The sequence below is a fragment of the Leptonychotes weddellii genome, chromosome 5, assembly GCF_054177405.1.
Source record: "Leptonychotes weddellii isolate Sample4059 chromosome 5, ASM5417740v2, whole genome shotgun sequence".
NCBI classification, from domain to species: domain Eukaryota; kingdom Metazoa; phylum Chordata; class Mammalia; order Carnivora; family Phocidae; genus Leptonychotes; species Leptonychotes weddellii.
This window is the reverse complement of record NC_138373.1, coordinates 56,219,876-56,238,054: the sequence shown is the minus strand read 5'-3', so window position 1 is coordinate 56,238,054 and position 18,179 is coordinate 56,219,876. Positions and strand designations below refer to the sequence as shown.

Below are 18,179 nucleotides of genomic sequence, written 5' to 3'. Positions count from 1 at the left end.
CTGGTGATGGGTATTAAAGAGGGCACGTTCTGCATGGAGCACTGGGTGTTATGCCCAAACAATGAATCATGGAACACTACATCTAAAACTAATGATGTAATGTATGGTGATTAACATAACAATAAAAAAAGAAAAACCAATCCTTGCTTAATAAAAATTTGCAGTAAGATTTTGAACTGAACCCTAAAAAGAGTTTATGACCATTTCAAAGAGTATAAATTTCATAGTAACAAAACAAAGCCAAAAATATCTTAACTGCATTACTTTGGTCATAATCTCACCACTCTGCTCACTGGTGTGTTTTTCTCAGAGGAACATGTAGTTCACTCATAAGAGCATCAAGAGAGAAAATAGGAAGCAGAACCATAGCTTTAGATTTTTTGTTTCTTTGTTTTTTTCCTTTTTGATAATTATAGAAAACATAATTTTGAGATGGACTTCTTAATAGGAATAAACAATACATTTTTCCCATTGGCTTTTATGGGTAGCCCCTTCATGATCTGCTTTCTGGAACAAATTAAGAGTGTTAAATTAAGGGTAATAAGCAGGGAGTAGATATGTTATTGTTTATGTGTATGTGTGTGTACATATATATTCATATATACAAATAAATTTTAAGCATAATCAATATCACACTGTATGCTCGCTCTATATTTTATGTGCTGCTTGTTTTTTCACCTAACATAAATCCCAAGAACTTTACCATATTCATTAATATTTTTGAGAACATGACTGTTAGGATGGTATAATCTTCTATCCTAAGTCATGCACCATAATTTACTCTTCACCAAAAAATTATTCCTTCTGAACACATGAGCTGAGGTTGTAAAAGTTTTAGACAAAAATAGTCATTTGTTTCTATATTTATTATGTTTGTTGGGTTGGGGTATTTCTACAAAGGGCCTTTTCTTGTGGAGAGATAGGAAAACAGACCAGGGAGCAGCATACTGCTCTTCCCTCCACCTTGCTGTGCTTTCCTGTAGGCCTGTAGGCAGCTAAGTATCACATTTCTGAATGCTGCATCCTGGGAGTCCTAATCCCTGAATGGATGAAGAGAGGGAGCTGACCAAGAAAGGTAGTCATGGACAAGAAGGCTCCAGGACTGGCTGGAGGCTGAAATAGTCTCTGCACAGTTAGGGCATGACCGAAGATTTTTCAGTGTTTAGTAAAACCCTATGGGTCTCAGAATTAGACTCTGACAAGGAGTAGGAATGCAGATCTTTCCCTGTTATCTTTGGGCTTTCAGATCTTATTCTGGTTCAGAGAATGGGGCATGTGTTGTTTTATTTAAAAGGTGCTTGTTAATTCGATACCATCTACCAGGCAGTGAGTAGAATCACCAGTGAGACTTTGGCATCTTGTCATCTTTGCCTTTAGTTTTTAGAGCTGTGACCCTTTTAAATTATTTTTATCTTTTCAGGATTTTAGAGGAGCTATGTCAGGCATATCTCATCTGCTGTCACAGTAACCCCAATATGTTACTTATATATTATAAATATATAAAAGTTATGTATGCCCATTTTATATTTTAGTCTATTAATTTATCCCTCTTTTGTTGCTTTGAGTAATAGGCGCCAAGTGCAAGGTGATAAGTTCTAGACCATGGTTCTGTAAAGACATAATCACAATCATATTCCCTTTAATTTGTATGGTAATTGCATGCGTGTAAAGTTGTATTAAGTAGTTTTTATTTTTTGTCATTTGGATCCAACTTTAGATATTTAAACATTTACAGGACACACATTTTCATCCTAAATATTTCCTGTGTACAGAATCATATTTCTTCCCAAATATAGAAAAAATAAATTTAGAACACAATCATGGAACTTCAAATCTACTTATTTTATCAAGCAGATCCTGTATAAGTGTCCTTTAATATACATAGTTCCACCTACATGATTCATTTCCAGCCTCCTACTTCAAGAGATAGCAAACCTGATTGGATTAAGTAGTAGGTTTTAATATTAGATATTTCCAAGTGTTACTGTGGACTGTCCTCCAAACAAGATACCAGCTTTATTCTTCACTCGTTCAGAAAGGATTGTTGGGAGCACGGTAAACTGGAGAAGGGGTTAAGTGGCCCTGGAAAATATTGAACTAGTGAGACTCTTCCTTGTAGGACGAAGAAGGAAATTGTAGATGTGGCAGAGAGAGTCCTTAAAGCTTTAGAAGTCCTTCACATCCTTATCAAAAGACAACTTCATCAACAGAAGTCTTGTCACGGGCATCTGTCACTGTGCTCCCATTACCCAGTAATCTTTTTCTGTAAATAAAACTGTTCTGGGGTGCCTGGGTGGCTCAGTCGGTTGAGCGTCTGCCTTCAGCTCAGGTCATGATCCCGGGGTCCTGGGATCGGGCCCCGCATCGGGCTCCATGTTCTGCGGGAAGCCTGCTTCTCCCTCTCCCACTCCCCCTGCTTGTGTTCCCTCTCTCGCTGTCTCTCTCTCTGTCAATTAAAAAAAAAAAAAAAAAAAAAACTGTTCCTACACACCCACTAACATAAACACTAAAGCATGTTGCACCTCACTCACCTATACAAGTGGTTTAATTCACAACCAATTTCGCTGAACTAAAGCAAATAACACTCGATGAGTAAGTTAAGAAAGTAGAACTGCTGGGTCCCACACTATCAGGAAACTGTTGCTCAGATCCTTAAAATACCAGGCCTAAAGCCAGAGCTTCACACCTTTCTTCTCAGAGCTCTGGGAAGAGCATTGGACTGTGCTAGCTTCTGACCATTTTACCTTTCCAGCATTCCTCTTCTGAAGGCACTGGGCCTTGCATCTCCTGAGCCGACACAGCAGAGGTTAATTTTCTATCTCTGGTGTTGTGTCTGTATTTACAAAAGAAAGTTATTCTATTTAAAAATGTTCTTCTATTTTGTGCATATTTGGAAAGCCTAATATTCTTTTCTCTTGTGGTTCTCTTTTCTTCCCCATTAGCTGTGTTCAGTATCCAAAGAGTATAGGCAATCAAGCTGACTTCAAAACTAACTGAAAAAAAATTCATATTTGATGAAATGGATGTATAATCTGTGCAGATTTGTTTATAATGAGGGGAATGCTTGGAAGGCCATTTCCAAAACAGCAGTGCTCTTTAAAAACACAATGCCTAGAGTATCCCACCACTAAGATCAGCTGATTGAATTTTGTAAGCATCTGAAAAAATTTCCAGTGTTGAAGAACCAAGTCCTTAAAATATACAGAGGGTCTTTCTTTCTCTCACCCTACCCTCCTAAACCTGCTTACAATCTATACCCTGTGCTCATGCATCCAGCAATTATGCATGCTCTTGGGTCCTTAGGGTACTCAGTAACAGACGTGGTACACTTATGTCCTGCTTCTCACACACTAAATATCTTTATGCCTTATCATTAGCCGCTAGTATTGAAAAGAGAACGGGGAAAGTTTTCTCTTGAAATATGTACTTTGAAAATATACCTGAGGCAGTTATTCTAGTAGAGGAACTTTTTATGGGTTCTGGTTGAAAAACAATCTTTTATAACCAGGGCAAATTAAGTAACCCCATTAAAGTTCAGTCTCTTTATCTTTAAAATGGGAATAATAAAGTATACCTAGACCCTAAATGTAAGGAAGATGTCTATCACAGTGATCAGTTGGGGTGGGGGGGCGCGTGCACAGGCAGCTATTATGAATGCTACATAAAATGGCAGCTATTTGTATTATCATCATCGTTCATAAATTCTTTGGCCCAGTGGCTTAGGTTTTCTCTATTTCTTCTTTTATGAAGGTTTGTTATAAAACTTGTCATTAACTTGGAATTTGGGAAGGGATAGTTACAATAATTTGTGATCTATACGTTTATATACATTATATTTAACAAGAAAAGTTGAAATATTGAGATTTGAAAAATACTGAAACTTCCTTATCTTTTTTCTCCCCCTTTCTCATTATGGAGTATATTAACTACTAAAAAGCTAGATCTGGGTTGATGTTGTATAGACAACTTACACTCAATATATCAAAAAATAAACTTAACCATCTTTTCTCCCTCCTTCCTTCCCCTCTCCTTCCCTCCTTCCCTTCCTTTTTTTAAGTTTCTTTCCTTGGTTACCTATGATTGGTTACCTACTGTTGGCAGGTACAATACTAGGGAATGGGTATGCAATCATGAGTAAGATAGTTACAATCCCTGCCCTCATGCAACTTACAAACTAACTAGTAGACATATTTAACAAACTTATTATTTTACAAATTTAACAAATTAATTACAGAAACAATTATATCAAAATAGAGTTGTTAAGTGTGATGAAGGAAAGCTCAGAATTCAATACAAGTAAATAGTGTGCAGATAAGATGGAAACCTGATACAGTCTGGGGAGTGCCAACTCTGAGCTGAGACATGAAGGATGAAGTGGGGTGAGGAGGTTTCTAAGTAGAGCTAGCATAGTTATACTCAGATTGATGCATCTTTTTTATTTTATCTGTTTCTTTCTATACACAATCATCCAGTCACCCAGGCTTAAAATCTTCACATTATTTTTGACACTTTATTCGCTTTTGCCTCAACAAATAATCAGCTGCCTGCCCAATTTTCTTGATTCGGCATGTTCTTTCCTCTGTGCTCATGAATGCCTGAATTCCCATTCTCACTACAGTAGTTATGTCCTTCTTTACCATTTTCCTACAGCTGTATTTTTTCTTTCATTCAACACATATTTATGAGCACTCTTGTGTGCCTGGACTTTAGTTAGTTAGTGCCAGTATTACAGAACTGAACATGATAAACATGGTTGTCACAAAGCTTACAAATGGAATGCAGTGCTGTGGATCTGGTGCTGTGATAAAGTAGGGACGGTGTGCTAAGCCACAGGGAAGGCCTCCTCTTCCTAGAGGAGGAGTGATTTAGACTGAAGCCTGAAAGGTGAATAGGAGTAAGCCAGGTACAGGTGAGACAGTTTGATTGTATGAGGAATATCCAGTCAGAAGGGACAGCATATGCAAGAATCAGAAGGTGTGAGTAGGTGGAAAGTAATGATGTAATAGAAGTAAGCTGGTATCTATCATCCTAAATAATTTAGACTTTTGGGGCACCTGGGTGGCTCAATTGGTTAAGCATCTGACTCTTGATTTTGGTTGAGGTCATGATCTCTGGGCCATGAGATTAGGCCCCAAATTGGGCTCTGCACTCAGTGTGGAGTCTGCTTGGGATTCTCTCTCTCCCTCTCCTTCCTCCCTGCTCCACCCCCTGTGCACACGTATGCACGCTCTCTCCCCCTCTCTCTCAAATAAATGGTCTTTTAAAAAAATAATAATTTAGACTTTTTCATAAGAACCCTGGGAGCCACTGAAAGGTTCTACACAGGAGAGTTAAGGAAGCAGAAGCATTTGGGGACTAGAGTAAAGGAGGATGCTAAAATAAGATGTAAGAAAAGGAAAAGGTTCTGTGAGGAAGATGATGAATTCGTTTTGTTTTGTTGTGATTTCTCCTAACTGGCCTTCTTACCTTCAGTATCTTCCCCTTCCATAGCATCCAGTCATCTCGTGTGATGCTGCCAGATTAACTCCCAGGAACACACTTCTGATCTCAATTTAAAGAAGTTTAATGATATATTTGGTCATGGAATAAAATCTGAATTCCTCACCCTTTTATTTAAAGCTTACAATGAACTGGTCCCACATCTGTTTTAAAGCTTGGGTGGCTCAGTCGTTAAGCGTCTGCCATCGGCTCAGGTCATGATCCCAGGGTCCTGGGATCAAGCCCCACATCAGGCTTCCTGCTCAGCCAGAAGCCTTCTTCTCCCTCTCCCTCTGCCCCTGCTTGTGTTCTCTCTCTTGCTGTGTCTCTCTCTGTCAAATAAATAAATAAAGTCTTTAAAGCTTGGTTTTTAGTACTCCGCTTTATGTCTTCCTGTCCATAACCATGCACTCCACACTCTTGAAGCTTTCCCACAACCAAGCCTTTGTCCCAGGCTCCCTCTCCCCTTCCTGTTTGCTTACATACTTAAACCCTGTCCTCCTCCAGGTCCTTACTGAGATGTGAACCCTCCTACGATAACCTCGCTTGTTTCCACTGAGAGTAATTCCTCTTTTCTCTGAATCCTCAGTATGATTCAGTTCACAGTATGATAGCATTTGTCACCTCCCCCATGTGATAGAACTATTTAGAGAGGCAAGACATGAACTTGGGAACTCAACTGCCTGGATTCAGATCCTAGCCCTGACATTTCCTGGCTGTGTGATGCTGAGCACATCTCCTAAATTCTCTGTGTGTCATTCCTCCATTGCAAAATAAACAGTCCTACTGTATAAGGTACTGTGGGGATTAAATAAGTAAATACTGTAAAAATGCTTAATTTTGTGTCTAGCAATAGTACTATATAAATATTTGGTATGATCATGCCATTATTTTTATCATGTACATGGAGCATCCTCTCTTCTAAACTATAACTTGAGGACCTAATCCACATCTGATTTATTATAATGGCTTCTAAATTGCAGACTAAATAAATAGTGAATGAGTGAATCAGAATCACAATGATTAGTGAATCCTAATTGGACTTTTCACATAGTTTATTTTGAAGATAACATTTATTTCTGACCGACTCATTTACAGTAACAAGCCCTCAAATTCTTCATTTGTGAAATAAAAGTTTGAAGCTATAACAGTAGTTCCTGAACAATTCAAGAGCAGTTCTTTCCTCCAAATATTCAGACTTCTGTCTTACATTCTTCACCTTTGCTTACTCATGCCCTTAATCATTGTTCGGTGTGCAATGGAAAACTTTGTAGTAAGTCACAGGATTTTGTAGATTCCAGGAATCCACTGTGCTAGAATAAACTCTAAAGTCATTTCTAGTGGAAATATTTGAGATTTTTGTATATTCTAGACTTTAGGTCTCTCTCTCACTAGTTTCTAATCTGTCATTTCTCTCTGCCATGAGAAGGAACACATATCCCCTAACCTCTTAATCTTCTACCAAGTTTTCTCCATTTGTTTTTTTTCCCCTAAATTTTCCCTTCTTCCTTCAGCTCAGATTCCTTACTAAACAATACAGCTTATTTTGCAGAACTTATAATTACTGCTGGATTCTTGTGTAAAGGGACTGTTTCTAAAATATATGAGCTAGGGGTGCCTAGGTGGCTCAATCGTTTAGCATCTGCCTTCAGCTCAGGTCATGATCCCGGGGTTCTGGGATCGAGCCCCACGTTGGGCTCTCTGCTCAGTGGGAAGCCTGCTTCTCCCTCTCCCACCCCCCCTGCTTGTGTTCCCTCTCTCGCTGTCTCTCTCTGTCAAAATAAATAAATAAAATCTTTAAAATAAATAAATAAATAAATAAATAAATAAATAAATAAAATATATGAACTAAAACCTAGAACACACATTTACAGAATTTAACTTATTTTGTGAAAATAGCAAATAAAGGAAATGTTTTTGTATCAATTCTTGGATAACTCCAAGCACTTTCCTGGTAGAATGAATTTTAAAATCACATCTTTATCTGCATCTTTCAGCATAGACCTAATGAATTAGAAAATTAAGGACAAATACTACATATACATAAAGCAACATTATCTCCTGGCCACACCTATTTTTACCTTCCTTTGATTTCTTCTTAATACCAGCCTTATTTCCACTCCTTGAGAATTTAATTCTAATGGTATTGAAAGTACCTAGTTTAATATCTTTATAAGGTAGAACTATTTGAGAAATACCATCAGAGAGTTGTCGGTAATGTCATTCCTGGCCCTGTTGGAGAGTAGGGCCCCACTGGTAAGATATCAGCAAGAAAATGTCAGCACCCACCCCATGTCACCCAGCTATGCTTTATGTTTCCCAATATTTATATCTTTGGGATTTAAAAAAAAAAAAAAAAACCTAAAATAACACTCAGAGTTTTAGGAGTGAGTATATTTTTCTGTTATGATGACCTTCTTTTCAGAAAAATCAGTTCAGGCCTGCCACTCCAGCATAAGAGTAAAAGTTTACATTCTTCAACAACACTTATTCTTTAGATTTCTTGAGCAGGGCCAAACCTATTCCTGTTCTATGAGGGCTTGCTCAAAACCACCAGTAGCATATGAAAGGTAACACATACATTGCCTTGCACATGCCTTTTGACTGCCCCCACCCCCACCCAGAATTGACCACTTGTTCCTTGTGTCCCAACAAACCTGCCAGATGTTTATCACAGCACCTTTGCTACGTTAATGCAATTCCTCGTTTACAGGTCTCTCTTCTCTTTCTTATTGGCTTTGTATCTACAGCATCTAGTATAGTATCTGGCTCATGGTAAATGTTTAATTAATATTTGCTCAGTGAGAACTCTGGAGTGAGAAGAGTTAGTGAGGCGATTGAGCCAGGTACTAAGTGGTAGATTGACTGGGGAGTACGATACAGGATAATCCTCTCACGGCTGGTTCAGACAGGGGAAAAGTACTGCTGGAAGTATGGAGGTGGGAATCAGTGAAGCTCCAGTGGAGTATGACAATGGAAGACAGCCTGGCTGGTCCATCTGGGGAAATAAAGAGAGTTAAGTTTGAATGTGCCAAAGGCTTAGAGACAATTGATAGAAACTCCTGAGAGTCAGAATTAAAGAACTTAGGTTTGATTTGAAAGCAATAGGAAGACTGTAGTCTTTTGATTTGGACCATGAATGATGAAAATAATATTTTAAAGTGTTATTTAAAAGGATGTGTGCTTATGTCAAAATTCATATGTGAAATATCGATTTTAGTCTGTGGGTATCAGTTGATCCTGAAGGTCTCTTTCTTTCTGTTCTCATCCCACAGGTTGTTATTTTGTACTTTGAGCCAAGCACATTTCGCTGTATTCTCCTCAGATGGGTCCGTCTTCTCGGTTTTGCTACTGTTTATGGAACTGTCACTCTCAAGCTTCACAGGTATATTGTATTTCACTAGTTTTCATTCCCATGAGAGGATCAAAGTGTTTGTCTTAGCATGTAATTGCAAGCTGGGTCAGCCACTTAAATGGTTTAATTTCAAGAATTTAGACAGCAAGACAGTACACTTTTTTTTTTTCATTTTCAAGGCAATATCATTAGGATTCTCTAGGAAAATCTTTAATACAACTGAATTTGAACAACATATTTCAATAAAATGTGCCATTGGGTATGGAAAATTTAATTCTGAATAAAAAAATAGTTTAGAATGAATTCAAGAGAGTATTTATTAGCTAAGAACAGGAAAGAATACAAAGATGATACAACTAAAGATCCAGGTCCAGAGCTCCCAAAGAATCCTTATATAGTAGAATTCAGCAGTCCGCTGACTTGACAGAGACTACTGTTCTTCATTCATGAATTACATGCCCCAGGGTAATCCTGCTGATAGTCAATGGGTGAAGTTCAAAAAAATAGTGTTCTTGACTTTCCTCCTTAACCAGTGTGCTCTAGTGATTATCAGCCTTGTAAATTAGATAATGGGGTAAATGCTCTTATACTTTCAAAACCACCTACTTTTCTTAATGTATATGATAAGTATGCGGAACAAAAAGGCATATAGTGCATTACCTATCCACAAAGGGCTTTCCTTTGCCTCCTCTTTCCAAAGCTCTCTCAATGCAGTGATGCCAAAGACCACTGGAGAGAGAATGTAATTTCTCCCTCATGATAAAACTGCAGCTCTATAGAGGAAACCCTTTATGCTGATTAGCTTTAAAGTTGTTTTTAAACATAGTAAGCCATTCATATTCCCATGCTAATATGATCATAAGTGTTTCTCAATAAAAGTATTTTAATATGGCTCAGACAACAGTTTATCTTAGAGCCGTAATATGTGTTATATTTGTCCTTAAATATTCCCCTTTCAATCTTTCTTAAAATGTGATCATTTTACTGTCTACTACACAAGAATCTTGATTTCTTTTTTGGGGTTCTTGTTTTGTTTGTTTTGTTTCATTGGTACTTACTTATTGGGAATGCTCCAGAGTATCTTTTTGGAATAAACATAAATATCCTTACCTCTCAAGATTCCTTTCTTACATATGTCCTATAGTACAAAGAACATTGGACTGGATGTCAGGAGATCCAACTTAAATCTCATTTTAGCCTCTAACTCTAGGAAATCATAGGCTTCTATATCCTATAAAAGGAAAAGATTAGACCAATCTCTAATGTTCTTCCTGACATTCATTTTATTCTGTCCACATCACAGCACACTTTGCTATTATGTCCTTGTAGTCTTCAAGTATCTTCCCATTTCCATTCCTTATACAATAGCTATTTTCAACTGATGCTCACCAAAGGAAATGAGTAATCACTGGGAGCCTATAACAGACAATAAGCCTTCTAGAATTCCTGAGAGAATGGGTGACCTCTTGAGATTTAAAAAATGATCCCTCTCCCTATGAGTCTAGCACTTAGCATCTCTTGGGTCCTCTATTACATAACACAGTTTGTTTATTTAATTATCTTCTTCTTTTTTTACCTAATTTACTTTCTCTTTGAAGTGAGGGTCTTACCATTGAATCCCCAGCCCTTAGGACAATGACTGATACATCGTAGGTGTTTAGTACATATTAGTTGATTGAATGAATAAAAATGTCAGATACAGACTTAGAAGCTGTTTCCAACAGTTCTCTCCACACATAATGCATTCACAGTCCCCTGACTCACTGGATGTCCCCACATTTCTAGAACATATAACTCTGTGGTCTGCAAGAAGCTGTTTGGTGGGATGCAAACACAGTATTAAATAGCACTGAATCATGTCATGAGAAAATTACTTCCATTCAGAAGCTCTTTCCATCCTGATTATTTCCAAGAGAAAAATTAGTGTGGAACTAGTAGGTCTCTAACACCTGCCAAACACTTGCTATCTCCCCTTGCAACAAAGAGCAGATCAAGCTTCAGGCTAGAGCTTTCCATTGCAATGCTACCTTGATAGAACTTAATGACCATCTCACTGTATTTCTATAGTTACTTTCTATTTCTGTATTATCAGTTTTTCATTTAAAGTAGCAATATAAAGTTTCCTTTAAAATATTTTAAATAGAAATTGATTTAAAGAACATATAGCTAGTACACAGACATAGGCAGAAATCTTGACTGTGGTATGCAAATGACTGGAATTTGAGAAACTAGTCCATCATTCTTTAGTTTATTTCAAAGACTGGACTTAAAGCTATTTTCTATGTCTTTAGAAGTCAATGTAGTAAAGAGTTACCACTGAAGGTTTAAATCAAGTAGAAACTGTTTCTAACTTAATGAGCTGAATTTTTCTTATCCTTCTGAACCATATGGCTTTATATTATATTATGTTTTTTCATATTGCTTAAATTTAACTGATTCCAGTATTGTTTCCGTGTATAAAACTGAACAATTAGCATCCCAGAGGAATGTGAATAACCCACTGGAAGTGACTGGCTGAATGTTTCTTGTTCCCCATTCTTAGTTGTGCATGTGCCTGTATTTATATATTTAGGTATTTGTTAAGTGAATGAATGGGTGGATGGTTATGGTGAATGCAGCTGCCATGGGTGTCTTTGGTTGGTATCTTTTAGATTCAAGTAACATGTGGACTTCCAAGACTTGGTAGTAACATGATAAAGAGGAAAGACATAAAGGGGCGCCTGGGTGGCTCGGTTGATTGAGCATCTGCCTTCGGCTCAGGTCATGATCTCAGGGTCCTGGAATCAAGCCCTGTGTTGGGCTCCTTCCTCAACAGGTATTCTGCTTCTCCCTCTCCTTCTCCCTGAGCTTGTGTGCTCTTGCTTACTGTCTCTCTCTCTCTCTCAAATAAGTAAATAAAAAACAACCTTTAAAAAAATTTAAAAGGAGGAAAGGCATAAATCCTAACAAATCCAAATTCAAATTTCAGTTCTGCCATTAACTATTTATACAACCAAGAATAAATTATTTTAACATCTGAAAATCAGTTTTCTCACCTCACCTGTAAAGTTGTTGTAAAGGCTAAACATGACTAGAATATGTGTAAATATATCAAGGGAATGGGGTTACTATGGCTGAATTAAGCAATAAGGAAATTCATTGGAAAAATATGGAGAAAGGCATGGAACTAGGCCTGACCCAAGATAGATTGAGGGATCAAGATATCATGGTGAATGCCATATATCATTTTCATAGAAACTTCATTTTTTTATCTCCAGATTTTTTTCAAAAAGTAAATCCTACCTCTCTAGGCAGAAAATTCTAAGGAATTTATCAGTACAGATACATAAAGTGACTGTTAACGTCCCTTGAGAATAGGACGGCAAGAAAGACCTGAGTTTTTGTTTTATTTCCCTTACTTCCCTCAAGGCTTAGTAAAATTATGGAACATTTCTTTCTCCATCTCCTGGTTTCTCACTGATTGATGGTAGTGTTTACAGAATTCCAGTAGCCCTGAAAACTTGGCGCAAATATGAAAAAGGAACAGGATCTCACGCTGTCACAGAAATGATACTATTAGCCTGGAAGGGATCTTAAAGGTTTCATTCACTTTTACCAAATCTTCCACTTTTTAATTTAGTGGTCTCTCCCTGTGTTTGAGAATTATACAGTCAGAGACTACCATGCCAATCCAAAGGAAAATTGCAAAAGAGTCTTTTGTTTATTAACAGTGCAATATAGGGGTGTAACAAGTTGGGGGCAGGGTGAGAGTGGTTTGCCTCTTCACAGAGGAGTCTTTTATCACTGACGTTTAGAATCACTATCACAGGATGGTGATAAAAAGCAGACCAACTTTCAGTAGTCTTTATTATTGCCCTAAGTTCTCTACAGGCAAATGGGGTCCCTTTGTTACCTATACCCTAGGGCAAGCCAGTCCCACTGCCCCACCTCATTGGCAGGCCATTCATGCACTGCAATTTATTTGAACCTGAAACTGTTTTTCCTTTTTGGAGAAAGAAGGAAGAATGGTACAGGTTTTAGCTCTCTTAATATGGATCAAAGAGAAAATAAAGCTGAAGTAGGAAAAATGAAGAAGTTTATTTGTAAAGAGTTTGCTTCAGTAACCATACAGAAGTTTGACTTGGGACACGAATGATACAGAACAGATCTAAAAGAACATCTAGTTCTTTGTGTGGTTGTGTGGGCTCACAGAATACTTGCTAAGCTAGGTTTGTTTGTTTGAAGAAAATTGGTAAGGCAATATCTCAAGGTTCAGAAAAGCCCAGTATATTTTCAGGAGGCAAAATGAGGAAATGTTTTAAATGAAAGGGGGTGGAGAGAGATTAAGAAACTTAATGCTAAAAGAACATTTTCCTATTCCCCGTAATATGGTTTCTGAAAACAAATGGCCTTTTTCCTTTTTCCAAGGCTAATCAAGAAAAAAACAAAAGACTTTTTTATACTATATTTTAAATGAATATTTAAGCAAGCTGTGAAAAAGCCTTCTTCTGGCTCTGGACTAGGGATTTTCATTTCATACATTATTCAGTACTCCTTGCTCTAGATACAACACAATACATAGCAGTTTTCTCTACTGTGCCCATTAACACCAAATATTTACACTTTGTGGGAAGGTTTTGTGTTTTATTTTATTTTATTTTTTTGGTTGTTTCCTCCTAAATTTTAAAAAGTGACTGGAAGTTACCTGTATTTATTTATTTTATGTATTCTTTATAAGGATACATAAAATACAGTAAGATACCTTAAATTTTTGAAAGAACAAAAGAAAAGCAAGTTAGGACTGTCTAGAGAAGCCAAGAACTCATAACAAAATGAAGGTTGCCTTCTTTAGCTTAACTTATGATAACCACTGGCTGGAAGGCAATTTGAGATAGAGACTCAGGCAAATTAGACTGTCTATTAGCTGCAGAACCATCTGCCTTAGCAAGGTGTTGGTTAGCCCTCATTTATGAAAGCCAAAAAAAATAATAATAAAAAAATAACAACCTTTGTTCTTAGATGGCTGAGCAAAATGCCTGTGGGCGTACACAGATTCTTCTAAAAATCTTGCATTTACCCCAGCTCACAGATTAATGTTGTTTAAGGTCCCGAATCATGGCCCATAGGGGTTTGAACATGGAACACTTTCAAAACGGTTTTAGTCAGTTGCCCACCTCAGCCAAAATAACATATCGAGAACACTTCCTTTGACCATGTAGCCATGGACATTATGTTTTGACTAGGAAATAGGAAGAGTTTGCCATATGGATGCTGGTAATGATGGGGATTTCAGGTCCTCCTTTCTGCTGAGCTCACTGTGATGGATCATCTTTTCTGGCTGCTGATCTGGATGTAGAATACCTTCAAGTGAAGAATTACTCATAGTGACATTTCTTAAGAACCATATTGTCCCAGAGAAAAGAGACTCATTCATAAGCTTCTGAGGAAGCTCTCTTTCCCTGTCAGGGTGCTATTCCGACATTGTTAATGAAAAAAAAAATTATTCTGACACTTGTTAAACAATGGTAAGACAGACTTTATTCAGGGGCACAACAACATGGGTTTTACAGCAAGGGAGAGAGATTGGGTTCAACTCAGAATACATAAAGGAAACATGGGGATTTATAGTTAAGGAGCAGGATATGGTTCAGTGGATGAAATACTACTAAGACAAAGCATCAGAGGCAAGGAGAATTTCTGGCTAAACCAACTTGACAGGAGTCTTGAGAAAGGCAGGCGGATGTGGTCTCAGATATCAAAGGTGGGAGATTCTCACTAAGCTGACTTAGTAAGATTTTTGCTACAATTGGGCAATGCAAAGACAAGGGAAGTCCAAAGCTTGGGCCCAGTCGAGCAGAAGACTCAGAGGAGGCTGGCTAAAGTTTGATTACGGAGAGAATCTTTGTCAAGAAGTAGCAAGTAGGTTATAGTATACCATAATGACTCATGCTAATGCACAGAACTATTTGTGTGCTATCCTGATTCTAATTAACTTTCAGAAAGTGTGTAGTTACACACCTTAGTTTTGCAGGCTCTACATTTCTGTCATTCTGATCATTCATACGCTTGGAAGGACCTAGAAGAAGAGACGCCCTTGAAACCTGAGAAATAAGCATATTGTGCCCTGTCACTTCTCCTTCCTGTACTCATCTCCCCTTTGTTGGCATACTCATAATCTGTCCGGAGCTGCCTGAGTCTGAGTCTTATGGGACTTTGCATACAGCCAGTCCTTATGGATGGCTCCCCAGAAACCATGAAAACAGAATCTCCTAAGCTCCAATGAATTACTTTTTGATTATAAAATCTCTGACTAACTAGAGGATAAGACAATTCCCTCTGCTCATTCCTCCCCACCCTGACCCTTCTAATGACTTCATACTGCCCTATCTAGCTTCCTGTAGGACCCCACCTGTATGACCCTAAATATTGTTATGTTGGTTTATTCTTGTCACTTTCAGAAGCTAATTAAATGATGCTGGCTTGAATAGCTTCATTTATGAATTAATATGTTCAATTTAATCTACTTACAGGAAGTAAAAGATTTGGGAAATATAAGCATATTGATAAAAGATGTCTTTTATTAACTAGAGGTCTATGTTCATATAGGACCTTTAAAACATCAATGAGTAACCTTTTTAAATGCAATTAGAAATAAAAGTAAAATTCATTTTTTAACTGTTCTACTTTTCAGAATGTATTAAATATTAGACAGGAATAAAATGGGAAAGTATCCCACTCAGAAAACTGAAGAGACTTTAAAGCTTTACTTATTTTGTCTGACATCAGATGTCCTACTTGATTTTTTTGTGACACATAATTTTGAAATACACTTTATTTTATAACATCTAAATTCAGAGCTTTTCAATATTAAACTTCTTTTTTTGTTTTTGCTATATATATATACATATATATATACATGCTCCAGTTTCTTGTCACAGCATCAACATTTTACATCAAGATTTCTGGAAATAGGTTTGAATTAGAATATATAGTTTAGGGGCTATGTGGCACATTGGAAACATGGGGTTTTTTTATTGCCTGGATTGTATGGTTTCGACTTATCTATGTGTGCGTACAATTGTGTGTGTGTGTGTGTATGTGTGTTAATCAACATTAAAATTATGAATAAAAACCCATCTGGTAATTCAGAATTAGTACTTCCCAGACTAGTTGATAAATACTTTATCCTAATGTTCTTCATTAGAAACTAACAAATCCTGTATGCCCTCAAGTGGAAATGTTTCTTTTCCTCATGTGAAGTAGATAAAAGAGAGTAAGTGGGAAATGAGATTCATTCATTCATGTAGCAAAAAGAAGGGCAGCCAGGCTTTAAAGGCCACAGTGAGTGCTCACTTCAGCAGCTCATATACTAAAACTGGAATGACACAAAAAAGGTTAGCACGGCCCCTGCACAAGGATGACACACAGATTTGTGAAGCGTTCCATATTTTTGAATAAAGACCTGCTATAATAAATATATTAACTTAAACAGGAAGGAAGGTAGGAAGGAAGGGAGGGAGGGGAGGGAGGGAAGGAGGGAAGGAAGGAGGGAGGGAGGGTGGAAGGAAGGAAGGAAAGGCAGGCTAGCCACAGTGAGAGAGTCTGCTTTTGCAAGCCCTTTACTGCCATCCCCCACTGCTGTTGTCAGGACCCAGAGGCAACGGCTTGGCTTGAGTTATTGGATAGACACACCTGTGTCCTTTCTGTCATACCATCAGTTCCCCTGGCCTCCTGTTACTCTGTTGCCCGTCACCTAGCATTTACATGTGTCCAGTCCAGAATACCTGAGTTGTGTTTACATTTTCATTCAGTTCAAAATAATTTCTAATTTGAATTACTCTTTGACCCACAGATTATTTAGAAGTATTATTTAGTGTGCAAATATTTGAGGGATTTTCCAAAAATCTTTGTTTTTGATTTCTAATTTAATTCTGTTGTAGTCAGAGCGCATACCTTGTATGACTTGAATCCACTTAAATTTAACAACTCATTTTATGGCCCAGAATATAATCTATCTTGGAAAGTGTTTCATGGGCACTTGTCTTCTGTGGTTTTGTGGTTGTTCAATAATTTTGTTCAAGTTTTTTATATCCTTATTAAGTTATCTCTACTTGTTCAAATGAGAGAATAGTTGGAAATTTCATATTTGCCTGTTTCTCCTCGTAGTTCTTTCAGTTTTTGCTTCATATATTTTGAAGTTCTGTTCTTAGATACATAAGCATTTGGAGTTTTTAGGTCCTATTTATAGGACATGGACTCACGTAAAGTTTGTGATTTTGGATAGTATTACCTGTGTGATACCTTCTAACATGCCATTGGCTCACCTGGCCTCTAGTTACCATCACGCACACCACACACAATTCACATGTGTCCAGTCCAAAAAACTGGATTTGAACTAATAAGGAACTTAATACTGGAAGCACAACTATTCTAGAAATTCCTAGATAGAAGCAAAGTACCAAAACTGAGTCAAGAAGATATAGAAAATCTAAATAGATCTGAAAAAATAAAGACATTGAATTAGTAATCAAAAATCTCCCCCCACCACACACACAGCCCAGTACTAGATGGTTTCACTGATTAATTATACCAATAATTTAAAGAATTAACACTAATTTTTTGCAAGCCATTCTGAAAAATAGGTAAGACAACATTTCCTATTCATTGTAAGAAGTCAGTATTACCCTGATAGCAAAAATAGATTAAAATATATCACAAGAAAACAAAACTGCAGACCAATATCTCTTATGAATATAGACATAAAAATCTCAATCCAGACAGAATCCAGCAACCAAAAAGAATTATACATCATGACCAAGTGGGATTTAGCCCATGAATACAAAAATCAATCAATGTAATAGAGTATATTAACATAATAAAGGTCAAATCTCAACTAATGCAGAAAAAGCATTTGACAAAAATCCAACACACTCTCATGAGAAAAACACTCAGCATACTAGGAATGGAAGGGAACTTCCTCATCCTGATAAAAGTTATCTGTGAAAAATCCACAGCTACATCCTGCTTAATGATGAAGGACTGAAGTCTTTCCCCCTAAGATTGGGAGCAAGAGAAGAATGTTCAATCTTGCTACTTCTATTCTACGTTGTCCTGGAAGTTCTCACCTGAGCAATTAAGCTCCAAAAAGAAATAAAAGACATCCAGATGGAAGAAAGAAGTAAAACTATTTGCAGGTGACATGATCTTCTGTAGTGAAAATCCTAAGGAATCTACCAAAAAACTATTAGACATAATAAACAGGTTTAGCAATGGTGCAGTATACAAGACCAATATGTAAAAATCAGTTGTATTTTACACACTAGCAACAAACTAAAACTGACATTAAGGGGATATTTTCATTTACAAT

The 18,179-nt window shown here is 37.2% G+C and overlaps 1 protein-coding gene and 1 non-coding gene across 2 annotated transcripts in view; both read left to right on the top strand.

The window, feature by feature from the left end:
- The window catches only part of GPR158 (G protein-coupled receptor 158), a 400,766-nt gene that overhangs the window by 329,112 nt on the left and 53,475 nt on the right, over window positions 1-18,179 (top strand). The window contains exon 6 of the mRNA XM_081820774.1: window positions 8,754-8,863. Coding sequence (XP_081676900.1) covers window positions 8,754-8,863 — 110 coding nt within the window. The remainder of the gene's footprint in view (window positions 1-8,753; window positions 8,864-18,179) is intronic.
- Window positions 16,158-16,264, top strand: LOC115942506 (U6 spliceosomal RNA). The gene has a single exon (XR_004077125.1). It is a non-coding gene; the product is annotated as a U6 spliceosomal RNA (small nuclear RNA).